The following is a 16,201-nucleotide window of genomic DNA, read 5'->3' as shown; positions in this document are numbered from 1 at the left end:
CTCTGCATATCATCCCCATTCCAATGGCCTCACCGAAAGAACCAACCAAGAGCTTGAAAAGTTCCTTAGGTACTACATCTCTGAAACAGGATGACTGGGTTAATTTGTTGCCTTGGGCAGAGTTTGCCCATAATAATCACTCTCATGAGTCCATGGGTATGTCCCCTTTCTTTGCTCTCCAAGGATTCCATCCCAAAATACCTCCTTTTCATGATCTTCCACCCTCCGGAATTGCAGCCGTTGACTCCCTCCTTCAAGATTACTCCTCTAGGTGGGACTCAGTCAAATGTAGGTTGTCCCAAACTTTGGCTACTAGCAAAAAATCTTTTCATCATCATCAACATTTATTTATATAGCGCCAGCAAATTCCATAGCGCTTTACAATTGGGAACAAACATTGATAAGACAATACTGGGTAATACATACAGAGAGGTAAGAGAACCCTGCTCGAAAGCTTACAATCAATGGGACAATGGGAGTTAGAAACACAAGGGCATGTGCTACATCATATTGCACAATGGACCTGCTAGACTGCAAAGGTAAAAATATTGCGTGGGCTGTGTGTGTGGCAATGTTGGTCAGAGGGTTGTTGTCTTGCGTTAGCAGTGTAGAGGATGGTAATAGGGTAATCTAGAGAAATTAAGATGATGGTTGAGGAATATCATAACCTTGTCTGAAGAGGTAGGTTTTCAGTGAACGCTTGAAGGTTTCAAGACTAGAGGAAAGTCTTACTGTGCGTGGGAGGGAATTCCACAAAGTGGGTGCAGCCTGGAAAAAATCCTGTAACCGAGAATGGGAGGATGTGATGAGAGTGGAGGAGAAACGTAGATCTTGTGCAGAACGGAGGTGTCGAGTAGAGAGATATTTCGAGACAAGTGAGGAAATGTATGTCGGTGCAATTTTGTTGATGGCCTTGTATGTTAGTAGAAGAATTTTATATTGGATTCGTTGAAATACAGGCAGCCAATGTAGAGACTGACAGAGTGGCTCAGCAGAGAAATAACGGTTGGAAGGAAAATCAATCTAGCCGCTGCGTGCAAAATAGATTGTAGGGGTTCAAGTCTGACTTTGGGAAGGCCAGTAAGGAGGGAATTGCAATAGTCGATGCGGGAGATGATGAGTGCATGAATTAAGGTTTTTGCGGTGTCTTGTGTCAGATATGTGCGTATTCTGTAAATGTTCTTTAGGTGTATGTAACATGATTTAGATATAGAGTTGATGTGGGGAATAAACGACAGTTGTAAATCAAGGATTACACCTAGGCAACGAGCTTGTAGGGTGGGATTTATGGGCATGTTATCAACAGAAATAGAAATATCAGGCAGGAAGCTTCCGTTTTTGGGTGGGAATATTATTAATTCAGTTTTTGAGAGATTGAGTTTGAGTTGGCGAGAAGACATCCAAGATGAAATGGCAGAAAGACAGTCAGTAACGCGAGACAACACAGATGGTGAAAGATCAGGAGAGGATAGATAAATTTGTGTATCATCCGCATAGAGATGATACTGAAATCCAAAGGAGCTTATTAGTTTTCCAAGAGAAGTGGTGTAGATAGAGAATAGCAGAGGACCTAGGACTGAGCTTTGTGGTACTCCAATTGATAAAGGAAGCGGAGCAGAGGTGGATCCAGAGAAATTAACACTGAAAGAGCGATTAGATAGATAGGATGAGAACCAGGATAGGACAGTGCCTTCAAGACCTAGGGATTGTAGCGTTTGTATGAGGAGAGAGTGGTCAACAGTGTTAAATGCAGCAGAGAGATCCAGGAGAATTAGAAGAGAGTCTTGGTTATTATTTTTTGCTGTGATCAAATCATTGACAACTTTGGTCAGCGCAGTCTCTGTGGAGTGTTGAGAGCGAAATCCTGACTGAAGAGGATCCAATAGGTTGTTTGCTGTAATAAAGTGTGTGAGGCGAGTGTAGGCAATTCTCTCGAGAAGCTGGGAGGGGCATGGGAGCTGGGAGATGGGGCAGTAATTTACGAGAGAGTTAGCGTCAGAATTCTGTTTTTTTAAAATGGGAGTAATCACTGCATGCTTGAATAGTGATGGAAAAATACCAGTAGAAAGAGATAGATTACAGATTTTAGTTAGAGCGGGAATGAGAACAGGAGACAGGGACATACCAATTTGTGAGGGAATGGGATCCAGAGGACAGGAGGTAGAGTAGGAAGATGAGAAGAGAGTAGAAACTTCCTCTTTATTTGTGGGATCTAATGAAGAGATAGTGTCAGAGGGTGCTACAAAGCAATTGAGCCGATTGCTTGTCAAGGGAGATGATACCAATTCAAGCCTGATCTTATCAATTTTGTCCTTGAAATAGGAAGCAAGATCCTGTGCACTGATGTTAGTTGGAGGAATTGGAGCAGGAGGATTCAGAAGAGAGTTAAATGTGTTAAAGAGGCGTTTGGGATTAGAAGCCTGAGCATAGATGAGAGATTGGAAGTAGGTTTGTTTAGCAGTGTCCAGAGCATTTCTGTAGGAGTGGTAGATAGGAGAAAACCTACACCCCGGTAACAAGGTTTGGTTGTCTACCCGGAACCTCAGTTTGCTGGTACCTTCTAGGAAATTTGCACCTCGCTTCATTGGACCTTTTCGGAATTCATCAACCCGGTGGCTTTTAGATTCTTCCTTCTACCTTGAAGATTCCAGATGTGTTTCATGTTTCCCTTCTGAAACCTCTTGTCATTAACAAGTTTCCTCTACTAGGAGACCTCCCATTGCCCTTTCCACACAGAATCAAAAATTTGAAATCAAAGAGATTCTTAACTCCCGCATTTCACCTGAGGAGCGCTCTTGGATTCTCGCTAGGGACCTTCATGCACCTAGACTTTTAAGGAATTTTCACACTAAATTTCCTTCGAAACCCTATAGGGCGTTTGGAGGCCACCCCTGAGGGAAGGGGGTACTGTAAGTTCCGTCTGATCGCGGAGATCGCTCCGGCACTATACTTCCGTGACCTGAGAGGCGGGGATTTCAAACTTCCTCGTTATTTAGGCTTCACTCTGTCACTCTCCTGTGTCAGAGCAACAAATGTGATTAGCGTCTGGCTGCTTCTGATCCCTGTGCTTTCCCTGTGCACTTCTCCTTGTGAAATCAGGCTGATCTTCTGTGTATCGACCCGGTTTGTCTGGTTAACCCTGCATTTGCTGAACACCTGCAACACGCACTGACTGACCTTCTGTGTATAGACCCAGCTTGTCTGATTAACCCTGCATCTGCTGAACCCCTGGCAACACGCATTGGCTGATTTTCTGTTTACCGACCCGGCTACGGTTCCTGACTCCTCTCGTGTTTGCCTCTTTCTGCCTCTCTACTAGACAGCAGCTAAAACCATCCCACCTTTCAGTGGTTCCTGGAGAAGACCGGGGGGTCCGTTAGACTCAGAGCCCTGAGAAGGCCAGTGCCAATACCGGTTGGTAGTTGTCTCCAGTGAGACATAACACACCCTTACTGTACACTGCCTACATGAAACCGCCCATTCACTCCCCTAAATTGTAGGCTGTAGTAAGTCGTTTGTTTACTTCTATAACATCTGCATGTGCAGACCGCTTTTACAGAGGATACGCTCAAAACAGCCCAATACATTCCTTAATGACTCAGGCCCAATGTGTGTATCCAATAACAGAAAGCAAAAATGTATATTATCTAAATATACCACCATGGATTTTCCAACTAAATCCTAAAAAATGTCATTCAGAAAAGTTTGAAAGCTGCAGGGGCATTACGTAATGCAATGGCCATTACCAAATATTAATAGTGCCCATCAGAAGTGTTACAAATTTGGGAAGGAAAAATTGGAAGGCAATTTATATTAAATTACAGGCCCTCATAAAGGTCTTGTTGGAGACAAGCGGTCTCCCGATTGCTGTCTCCTCTCTCGCACTCTCTCTATTGGTCCTCTAGTGCAGAGGCAGGTGATTAATGACATCAGCATCCTGCTGCTGTAAAACTATATGACCCTGCTGTATGACCTATGACCCTAACTGCATTCTATAACTTACAACTGCTGCTGCCATCAATTGAATATGGATCCAATCTTTGTCCTAAATTAGTATTAACAATTCAGCATCTGATGGAGGTAGGAGTTTGGTTGGGTATAGTGAATAAGGTAGAGGGAGGTGGGAGAGGGATTAGGGAATAAAAAGTTTTATCTATTGCAAATCATTAAGGTGTAAGCTACACTGGTGAATCTGTTAGTATGGAATTGTATCTGTACGTGGGGTTTGTTTTGTGATTGGTGGATGGGTGTGACACTTTGGCAAACAGTATTTCCACATTGATACCTTACCTTGCTAATTCTCTATCCTATTATTGATAGAATCCTGCCCTGTTTGTCACAGGGAAAGTAAGCTAGATTTGATCGATATCATTGCTAATGTGAACTATAACACCGATTGTAGAACGGTATTTGACAACCCTGTTTCTGGGTTTCACTTTGGTGTGAGTTGTGGTTCTTGTTATTACAGACCATGAAGGTGGTTGCACTCAATGTGGGATGCTAAGTCAAACCTGCCAACTCTGCCGGAATGTCCGGGAGACTCCTTAAATCTGGGAAGGTCTCCCGGACTACCGTGAGAGCAGCCAAGTCTCCCACATCCTACAAGTTGATAGCCAAAATAACGCGATTCGCGGTGGATCGCGTCATTTTGACCCCACCCCCCGCAACAAAATAAAAATTTTCTGCAAAAATGACCTGATTCACTGTGCCCCGCCCACTCACGCCCTCAAGTCATGGCCTCTGTCCGGGATCTCCCGGATTTCAGCATGTGAAAGTAGGCAAGTACGTGCTTAGTCTTGTAATGGGACATGTAATTTCAGGTTTATCTTTGTCTGGGACAACTGCACCTCACTGTGGGTTTTGTGTCCCATACAGGACTGGACTGCTGGGTTTCCACCTTCGCTGGTCCTAGACAACACTTTAATGGGGGATGCCTGTGACAAAAGCGTTGAATCAATCCAACCCTTGTCCTCTGTAAGGCTTAGCATGCTCAGTGACAAATTGAGTGCAAAGAGAAACTCTCATTCTCACTCTATCCTAGCTATATACCTATTATACCCAACCCTCTGCACACCAGCGTTGATGTGTTTTCTTCCCCTACACTTTGACACAACAAGGCTGTGAGCTCTGACCCTGTCCTTCATAGATCAGTAAAAAAATTGATTGACAAAATGTACCTTTGGCACCTTAGTAGTAGTAGTAGATGTACTATATAGAGATGTTCGAGCGCGGTTTTCCGAAAACCAAGCCCAACCTTATATTACAGATCCAAGTACTGAGCCAAGCCAGCTCAGTACTTTCACACGCTCTCTGAACTGAAAACAAGGCAAAACGTCATCGTTGTGTTGTTGGATTCTATAGGTACCGAGCTCCACGGAGATCTGGCGCCATTTAACAGACAGACACGGAAAGGGTAGCAGCGTTCTTGGCAGTCTCCAGTGACATTGTACTGTGCCATTGCTCAGACAGAAACAGGAGAGGTGGCAGTGTTCTTCTAAGTCTCCAGAGACATTGCTCTGTGCCATTGCTCATACAGAAACAGCAGGGGTGGTAGTGTTCTTATAAGTCTCCAGTGACATTGCTCTGTGCCATTGCTCATACAGAAACAGGAGGGGTGGCAGTGTTCTTATAAGTCTCCAGTAACATTGGTCTGTGCCATTGCTCATACAGAAACAGGAGGGGTGGCAGTGTTCTTGTAAGTCTCCAGTGACATTGCTCTGTGCCATTGTTCAAACAGAAACAGTAGGGGTGGCAGTGTTCTTATAAGTCTACAGTGACATTGTTCTGTGCCATTGCTCATACAGATACAGGAAGGGTAGTAGTGTTCTTATAAGTCTCCAGTGCCATTGCTCTGTGCCATTGCTCAAACAGAAACAGGAGAGGTGGTAGTGTTTTTGTCACTCTTTAGTCACATTGCTCTTGTCACTTTTCAGTCTCAGTGCCGTAGGTAGCACAGAAACAGAGTTAGCAGTGTTCTTGTCTCTCTCCAGGCTCCAGTCACATTGTTCTTGTCACTTTCCCGTTTCAGTACCGTTGGTCACACAGACACAGGGTTAGCAGTGTTCTTGTCCCTCTCCAGTCTCAGTGCCTTTGCTGACACAGAAACATGGGTAGCAGTGTTCTTGTCAGTCTCCAGTCACATTGCACTGTGCCATCGATATGGATACACATCAGTCCACAGAAGATCAGGAGCACAAAGCAACTACTGGCACCTGTCATGAAGTCATAATCCCTCTATGTTATCTGCTAAAACCTATGTTCGAATGCATAGTGGTTTTAAGTCAGGTAAACAAAAACGTAAAAAAAAAAGCTTTTACCTTTTGAAAGAAAAGAACACCTCTCTAATAAAGGTGAACATTTACTGTAGAAACACATAAGATTGCCAACATGCCATTATACCTAAAATACTAACAAGCATACTTGCATCAGCTAGCTCCCTTCTCTCAGCTAGATCCCACCACCTGCAATCATCATCATCATCATTTATTTATATAGCGCCAACATATTCCATAGTACTTTACAATTGGGGACAAAAATAGTAAACTAATAAACAAACTGGGTAAAACAGACAAAGAGGTGAGAAGGCCCTGCTCGCAAGCTTACAATCTACACTGTCATCATGCTCACCCTCATCACTGTGTACATCATCTTCACACAATACTAATTCATCCCCACTGGAATCCACCATTACAGAAGTGTCTGTACTTTGATGTAATTGCCGGTAATGGTCTTCCTCGTGGAATTTGTAGTTCATTTTACAACAGAGCTGTTACGATTTTTGGGCAATTCTTTTAGACCAAAACAAATGTCAAAATGTTGTGCTGACTCATCTGCATCATTACTAGGTGTCTTGGGAAAGCTAAGTTTTTTCCTAGCAGCACTTGCCAAAGACACTAAAATGTCGTTATGTCATGTACCACTTGAGCTGTCAACTTGCTCATCAGGAGCTCATTGCACCTCTTGAGATCTGGGTCAGATGGAAAGAAAGAGAAGACATAGCTCTTAAACCTATGATCAGGTACAGTTGCCAAAATGTAGTGATCTGATTCAAGATGTTGATAACTCTCCTATCCTGGCGAAGGGAATAAAGTACTTGATCTACAAGTCTGACATAGTTAGTGGAATTGCTTTGTTTTGATCTCTTTCTTCAATTTCTGTAGCTGCTTTTGCAAAAGTCTAAATAGGAGAATCACTTGACTCACTTCACAGGCGACTAATTAGAGTGGTCTCAGCACCTTGCACAACATGGTGTCATGGTTAAATACAGGAATACAGCTAGGAGCCACGAATATGGTGAAAAACACTCTATGTTTATTTGCAGAAGTGTACAAATAGCAGGTAATCATGAGTTTGTAGTAAATACCAGGTGCAAAGCTGATGCAGGAAGCCGGAGGTAATATGAACTTGCAGAAAACACCAGGTACACAGCTGATGCAGGGAAGCAGGAGGTATGGAGAGATCCCAAGCAGCAAGTAACCAGAAGCATACCAGAAGGCAGGAACAACAAGTAACAACATGATTAGACAACAATAACCAGCAATGTATGCTGGGAGTGACAAGTATACATAGGGGAAAACCCAGGTAAAAGGAATAATTAGTTCAACAGGGTTAACTCCTAAAGCACAAGAAACAGGCACAATAGCAGCACCTCTGGTGATCAGAGGTACAGCTGCTGACACATAAAATGAAACACAAATAAAGTTTAAAAGTCAAGGAGGCAGGAGCTGTCAATACAAAGCAGCAAGCTTATAGACAGGTCGTTACACACGAAAAGTATTCTCCACTGGGCTGGACTAAAGTATATTCCCCCTGAAATTCTATTCTTCTTGCAGCTACTGCAATCTCCTACATGCTGTTGCAGCATACCGTTGACAACCTGTTAGAAAAACTAAGGGATGTCATTGATACATGGCCTATCCCGTTTGGACTCACCAGCAGTACAGCTGGGTGAATTACATCACATTCCCTGTTTTGTTCACACAATCAACTTGGTGGTACAGAGCTTTTTGAAAAATGACAGGGATGTGCAGGAAATGCTGTCAGTGCCGCAGGACATTTTTGGCATTCTGCAACAGCGTGTAGGAAATTGCAGCAGCTACACCATACAGGTGGAATTCCACACTTTATATGCTTCTGAGGATGGAGGAACAGTGAAAAGCCATCCATGCTTACTCCACAAGCCATGACATTGGGAAAGGAGGGGGAATGTATTTTAGTTCAGTGCAGTGGAGAATACTTTCCGTATTGTGCAAGGAGCTGAAATGATTCGAAGTAATCACATGTGAAGTGAGTTCAGACACTGCTAGCTTGATCAAAGTGATTCCTTTATTTAGACTATTGGAAAATCAGCTTGAGAAATTGAAGGAGGAGATGAAACAAAGCAATAACGCTAAGTACTTTGGACTTGTACATCAAGTAACTTTATTTCCTTCCGAAGAGTTCTCAACATCTTGAAACTGAATCACTACATTTTGCAGATTATACTTGATCCTAGGTTTAAGAGATATGTCTTCTCTTTCTTTCTAACTTTCCCAGATCACAAGAGATGCAATGAGACCCTGGCGAGCAAGTTGACAGCTGAAGTGGTACGTGACACGACGATGTCCTCTCCTTCAGATTCACAGGCTATTGCTGCTAGCTAAAAACTTATAAGAGATCCAGGGATGATTCAGATGAGTCAGCAGAACATTTTTACATTTGGTCTGGTCTAAAAGAAGTCCCTAAAAAGCGTAGCACTTCTGCCATAACTTCACCTGATCCTACTATCAGCATCCAGCAAAGAATGGTGGGGGATTATTTTAATGACAGTGTAGAAATAGACATGTCAGACAGTCCCTTTACATACTGAGAGGAAAAAAAGGCAATTTTAAGACCCATGTACAAACTTGCTTTGCAATAACTAAGCTACCCATGCTCCATTGTGTACTCGGAAAGAGTTTTCAGCACAGCTGGGAACCTTGTCGGCGATCAGCGAAGAAGGTTGCTTCCTAAAAATGAGGAAAAGATGATGTTCATCAAAATGAACTGCAGATTTCACGAGGAAGGCCTTTACTGGCATTTATATCAAAGTACAGAGACTTCTGTAATGGTGGATTCCAAAGTGGATGAATTAGTATTGTATGAGGATGATGTACACACTAATGAGGGTAAAGGTGAGAGTGATGATGATGACAATGATTGCAGGTGGTGGGATCTACCTGAGAAGAAAGCTAGCTAATGCTGGAATGCTTAATAATATTTTGGGTATAATGGCATGTTCGCAATTTAAATTTTTTTCTACAGTAAACTTTTACCTTTATTAAAGATGTATTTTTTTCTTTAAAAAGGTTAAAGCTTTTTTTTTTACATTTTTGCTTTTTTACATTTATGTTACGGAGACTTCTGGAGTGGAGGATTCCAGCGGGGATGAATTAATATTGTGTGAGGATGATGTACACGCTGATGATGGTGAGGATGAGGCTGAAGATGATGACAACATCTTGCCACTGTAGAGTTCATTGAGAGCACTATTAGCTTAGCTGCCTTAAGCCCATTGTTAGCTTGTTTTGTGGGGGGCCCAAACAAACCAAGCAATTCAGCCACAAAAGTGGCACTCCTTGTTGCTGATGTGTTTGCTTTCTTAAACTGTACCTGCTACCCCTCCTGTTTCTGTTTCTGTGTGAGTTTGTTAAAGCTTTATAACACATGGGAAGGTGGGAGATCCCAAGGACAATTCCAATTTGCATCACTTTTCTTTTCTGCCACTGCTGTGTGGCAATGTTTCCTAGATGTACTATGAACTGTCATGTGTTTGAGTAATTGCTCTGTTGCTTATCATCCAGCCAGCACTCTGCAGTCTTTGTGCGAAATTGTATGAAAATAATATTGTGACCTGTGTGGTGGTGAAAATTGTCTGGAAATGACTGGAAATTAGTGTTATTGAGGTTAATAATAATGTAGGAACAAAGAAAGAGCAAAATTAGCATATTTTAGCAATTTTTCTAAAAAATACATGATCCGAAACCAAAACCAAAACACGCGAGGGTGGTTTTGCTAAAACCAAAACCAAAATCAAATAACAAACTTAATACAGATCCAAAACTAAAACCAAAACACGGGTGGTCAGTGAACATCTCTAAATTTATATACCTATGCAGATTAAAAAAGAGATAAGTGAAATAAATGAACTCATGAATGTAGATATATAATTAAGTATTGTGCTTCAAGGAGTACAACATGAGGGGCTACATTGGTTAACTACATATATTAGTTAAGTTGAATATATTATTACAGAATGAAAAAAACGTTTTATATGTGACGGTAGTATGTAATTTTAACATTTCTGAAAAAATATTCAGGCTCTAATGCTGGCCTTGATTTGCACACAATAACTTAGACAATTCTAGACAATTGGGGCCTGTTTCATCGAAGCACGCATAATGTCTGCAACGTGCGTTTGTTTTAAAATGCACGTAAATTGGCTCTGCGTACTCCCGAATTCAACAAGGAATGGACCTGAAGATATGTGTGCTGATGAATTCGGGTGTAGGTCTACTCTGCTCTACTACACAACACACTGCAGGATACGTCCAATACATATGTGGAATATACATTCGCAAAAAAAGGCACAGAAAAAAAATCACTTGTTCAATTAGTGCCACTTGTAAATAATATAAGCCTTAATGACAAAACAGTTTAAGACAAAAAATATATTTTTTTCCCATGAAATACGTTTATCAGGATAATATTAGTGTATACTGAACATGAAATATATTTTAACAGTTGCTTCTAATTGCAAACCCATGTTATAGCATGCATAAGAGACTGTCATCACTAGTATTCAGAAGTTAGATTAGCCCTTAGCTGGAGCAAGAGATACGGCAGAAAAATAAATAACTTTGAGATTCCCAAAGCTTGAATCGGACATGGCTTTGTGCGCTTGAGTTTGGCATGTTGACTATGGTAGAAATTTCCTTCCCAGTCCCTGAAATTGTAAGCTGCAGTAAGTGTCCTTTGCGTACAAATTGAACTTTTCAGCGTTTAGCTGAGTATAGTCCAGTTCTGGGCATGTGCAGATTAATTTTGCGGTCGATATGCACAAAAACGGCAGCTATGCTATTTGATGAATGTTTTCATTTTTTGTATATTAGGTTTGGTGCAGCCAGAGGTATTTGTTCAGGTAGAATGCGACATTCCTGTGTGTTGTGTTTGGCAAAAAAGTCCCTTTACTTTGCCCATTAATTGCCTAGGTGATTTTTCACCCATTAAGAGGTAACGGGGTTGCCAGGATGAAACATAAGATTACTTTTAGACAAACCAGTGAGCTGGCAGAGCAGAAGAGCTAAACATTACCCCAGTATCCTCACTGTGCTAAGCTGATTTTTTTTTATGCAGTAATGATGAAGTTTGAGCTTATGGCCTGTGATCTTATTATGTAGAGACCCTGATCTTTCAAAATGGTATACAGACACCAGTGCATTATATTGTACTGTAGTGCTGCATCTTTAAATATGGGGCAGCATGTGACACTATAAATGTATCACTGAGTAGACCCATTTGTAAGCAGTAAAATACTAATGACTCAAAGATGGGGTCGTCACTTTAAAATCACTATTTTCTCACCTTCAGTGGTACTGTCTTCAACTGAGGATTTGTCAACAAAGTCATCAAAGAACATGGTCTTCAGCTGTGGTGCGGTAAAGAAAAGAAGAACAAGAGAAGCAAAGAAAATATAGGGGTATAGTTACTAAACTGCGAGTTTGAAAAGTGGAGGTGTTGCCTATAACAACTAATCAGATTTTAGTTATTACTTATTTAGTACATTCTACAAAATGATAGCTAGAATCTGAATGGTTACTATAGGCAACATCTATACTTTTTCAAGCCCGCAGTTTAGTAAATATACCCCATAGTGTGGTAATCTTTAATTAAGCTACTCAAATTCATAGATTAATATTGTAATTAAAAGAGCAACCTTCCTAAAGGACTGTTCCAAGGTTTATTCTACCACTTCATGTTTAGTGCATATTGTACACAAGTTAACCCGTGCATGATACTCATGCATTCTAGTCTAATCAAGCTACTTAAGGTCTTAAAAAGGTTCTTGTCATGCATTTGGACCTAGCCCAGGCCTCCTCAGTGGAAGAGCGTTACTTCCCGACGCAAGCGGCCTTTTTAATGTGTGTTTATGAGGTAAAATTACCTCCCAAAAATGAGTTTGACCCCTCAACTCGTAAATTAAGCCTTTACTACCCCTCCCATGGGGGAAGGGGGGATGATAGAAGTTTACTGACTTGACTATTCTAATTTTTTTGTCAAATATTGTCAGTATACCAAATTTCAGGTCAATTGGATGAGCCCTTTCTGAGAAAATAGTTTTTTCCACACACACACACACACACATACTAACGCACGCCTCTACACATGTGTGTTCATGAGGTAAAATTACCTCACGAAAATGAGTTTGAGCCCTACCAAATTTCAGCCCTTTTTGAATTTTTTTCCCCACACACACTAAGAATTTGTCAGTGTATAACTCTGCCCAGCAGGTGGCGCTGCAACTTGGTTTTTTTTTTTCACACACACACAGACAGACGCCACTAAGCATTTATATATTATTCCTTTCCTAGTTCTGACCTAACAGAAAAAAATATGGCTATCCTCACTTGTTACATTTGCCACATTATAATATCTACAGAAATATTTTTACGGATGTTCTATCCTCTTTTCTAGGCAAGAAAATATTGAATTGTTAAATATTTGGACAATTTTTCTATTAAGATGGATTTCTTTTAGTAATTTGTGATTTCTCTGACAGTAAAAAAAGTATTACGATGATTATTCTTTCCTGAATCTTCTGACAATAATGGGCTGTGAGAACAAAACTGTTGTCACAGAGTTCATACTTGCTGGGTTAACAGAAAGCTCTGACTTTAAATTTATTTTGTTTGTTCTGTTCTTCATCATTTACACATTGACACTGGTTCAGAACTCTGCACTTATAGCACTAATCAGTTGGAATGCACAACTTTCGACTCCTATGTACATTTTCTTGCGTCAGTTATCATTCATTGACATCTGCTATTCTTCATCTGTCACAATTAGGATGCTAATGGATTTTATGTCCGATAAAAAATCAATCTCAGTAGCTGGATGTGGCCTGCAGATGCTTTCCTATGCTGGATTTGGAGGAAGTGAATGTTTTCTTCTGGCAGCCATGTCCTATGATAGATATATGGCAATTTGCCACCCACTGATATATCTGCAAGTAATAAATAGGCAGACACTCATAATCCTACTTCTACTCTCCTATATTGGTGGCTTTCTTAATGGCTTTGTTCAGACTGGCTTCTCATTCTTCTACCTGGATTTCTGTGAAATTCAACAGCACATTCACCATTTTTACTGTGATGTGATAGCACTAATTGAGATTTCTTGTGGTGACACTAGGCTAAATCAAATAGTACTCTTTTCCTTTGTAGGTTTCATTGAGCTCTCTTCTCTCTTTGTAATCTTGGTATCTTACCTGTACATAATTTCAGCTGTTCTGCAAATCCGTTCCCATAAAGGACGTAAAAAGACGTTTTCAACTTGTGCATCTCACCTCACTGTTGTAACTTTATTTTATGGAACTATCATTTTCATGTACTTGAGACCTTCATCTACCTACAGCCCAGAACAAGACAAAGTTATTGCTGTGTTTTACACTGTAATCATCCCATTTCTTAACCCTTTAATATATAGCCTCAGGAATCGTGAGGTAAAGAATTCTCTCAGAAAGACTGTTTTTTACATCATGCACAAATTTTAAAATTTTATTTTTTATAAATATTCTTTAAGTTTTTGGCACATACAGAATTGAGAAATTTACATATAACAAGTTACATAACTACTATTGAGTCAATAGAAAAGAAGTAAACAAAAACAAAAATTACTTGTAGGACTGATGGAAGAGGCGAGTGGGGAAGAATGGGGAGGGTGGAACACAAGAAGTGAAGTTGCATTTTTGTGACAATCATACATGTATATCATATTTGAACATGTAGTTATTACAAATATTCTTTTTAGATTTCTTCTTGTACATTTTAAAACATTTATACATAAGAGGAAATTAACCTTATCAAATAAATTATAAAGCACGTCTCTTTATTTCTTCACTTTGTCCACTGAAATTAACCATATAACTATCATTTTGGTATCCCCGGGGTACCACCTCTACCACTAATCTTCTATACCATTAATGCAATGTTGAAATTAAGGTTTTAAGGTGTACCATTTTTATTCATAAGATGAAATTCACAGGATTCACATGATGCTTCTTGCATGATTCTTTTCAGTATTCGGTCCTGTCAGGAGAGCTTCTGTCTTGAGTCTGTAAAAGAGACACATCCCTGCTTTTATTTGCTCGATTGTTCCCTCAGAATTCTATCCAGCTCCTGTTATATCTGAACTTTTAATTCTGTTCATCTGTATGCCAGACATCTTACTTACCATTTGACATGCTGCCTACATTATTATTATTATTTTTTTTTTTTTTTTTTTTATTTATAGGGCGCCACTAGCTATCCGTAGCATCGTACAGGGACAGACATAAACACGATACAGAATGAGACAGCACGGTACAGTTAACAAAAAGCACAGTAACTCCGAAGCTCAATGTACAGCTAGATGAGAAGTGAGAGCCCCAAGCGGGGTAGAGAGAGGGGAAGAAGGGCAGGAGGACCTCGTGGAAGAGACAAGGAGCTGAAGAGCAGAGTTAAGGTGGTGGAGAAAAGAAGGAGAGGAGGCCCTGCTCAAAGGAGGGTACAATCTAAGGGGAGGGTAGGATGGACAGAGACGCAAAGGTAGGAGGAGGGAATGGGGAGAACAGAGGCAGAGACGGAGAGGGAGGAAGAGGAGAATGAAAAGGAGGGAGGTAAGAGGGGGACAAGAGGGAGGGCAGGAGTGGGAGGGGGGTAGGGGGAGACTGGGAGGAAGTCAATTAGGTGGGGGACTGGAGGGCTTTAAGGAAGAGGTGGGGTTTTAAGGCCCGTTTGAAGCTGGACAGGTTGGGGGAAGTTCTGATGGAGTGGGGGAGCTGGTTCCAGTGGAGGGGGGCAGCGCAGGAGAAGTCTTAGATGCGAGCATGGAAGGAGGTAACCAGGGGGTAAGAGGGGCGGAGGTCGTTAGCCGAGCGCAAAGGGCGGGATGGAGCGTGAATGGAGATGGTTGGAGGTTGGAGATGTACGGAGCAGTGGAGTTGGAGAGGGCCTTGAAAGTAAGAATGAGGAGCTTGAACACGATTCTGTAAGGGATGGGGAGCCAGTGGAGGGATTGGTAGAGGGGGGAGACAGAAGAGGAGCGGCGAGAAAGGAAAATGAACCGAGCGGCAGCATTGAGTACGGAGCGAAGGGGAGCGAGATGAGAGCGGGGGAGGCCAGTAAGGAGGAGGTTACAGTAGTCCAAGCGGGAGATAATAAGAGAGTGGACAAGAGCTTTAGTGGCATCTTGGGAGAGGAAGGGCCGAATGCGTGCAATGTTGCGCAGCTGGAAGTGGCAGGATTTAGCGAGAGAGAGAATATGAGGGGCAAAAGAGAGAGAGGAGTCAAGGGTGACGCCGAGTTGAGAACGGTGATAGAAAGGTCGGAAGGGGAGGAGGAATGAGCGGGGAGAAAGACAATAAGTTCGGTTTTAGCGAGATTAAGTTTGAGGAATCTAGAGCACATCCAGGAGGAGATGGCAGAGAGGCAGGCGGAGACCCTGGAGAGGAGGGGGGGTGAGAGATCGGGAGAGGAAAGGTAGAGTTGGGTGTCATCCGCATAAAGGTGGTACTTGAGACCAAAGGAGCTGATGAGTTCACCCAGGGAAGAGGTGTAAAGAGATAACAGTAGGGGTCCGAGAACAGAGCCTTGGGGGACCCCTACTGGAAGGGAGGAGGGGGGGGATAGATCCAGAGGTGGAGACGGAGAAGGTACGGTGTCACGGGCACTAGGAGTTTTACCCAGAATTCACCAGGTGGAATTTCACTTTACCAGAGGTGTGGAGTCTAACACAGTGGCTGGTCTTCTCCAGGAACTCCCGCAAGGGAGTATGGTTTTAGCGGCTGCCACTGTGCAGGTCGCGGCCCTCTGGGAAGTGTGGTGAATATACGGAACTGTACAACTGAATAAGTAAGGGAATGTCAATGATATAAATGCAGAGTCTCTGAACAATGGAAACAATGGTAACACGGTAGACTGATGAG

The 16,201-nt window shown here is 41.8% G+C and overlaps 1 protein-coding gene across 1 annotated transcript in view; it reads left to right on the top strand.

Moving 5' to 3' along the window:
* LOC142143071 (olfactory receptor 5AP2-like) overlaps positions 1-13,789 on the top strand; it is a 37,683-nt gene extending 23,894 nt beyond the window's left edge. Inside the window, exon 2 of the mRNA XM_075200817.1 lies at positions 12,806-13,789. Coding sequence (XP_075056918.1) covers positions 12,806-13,789 — 984 coding nt within the window. The remainder of the gene's footprint in view (positions 1-12,805) is intronic.
* Positions 13,790-16,201: the final 2,412 nt, after the last annotated feature.

This window comes from Mixophyes fleayi, chromosome 1 (assembly GCF_038048845.1).
Source record: "Mixophyes fleayi isolate aMixFle1 chromosome 1, aMixFle1.hap1, whole genome shotgun sequence".
Lineage (NCBI taxonomy): Eukaryota > Metazoa > Chordata > Amphibia > Anura > Limnodynastidae > Mixophyes > Mixophyes fleayi.
The sequence above is the reverse complement of the archived record's forward strand: the minus strand, read 5'-3'. Positions and strand labels throughout refer to the sequence as shown.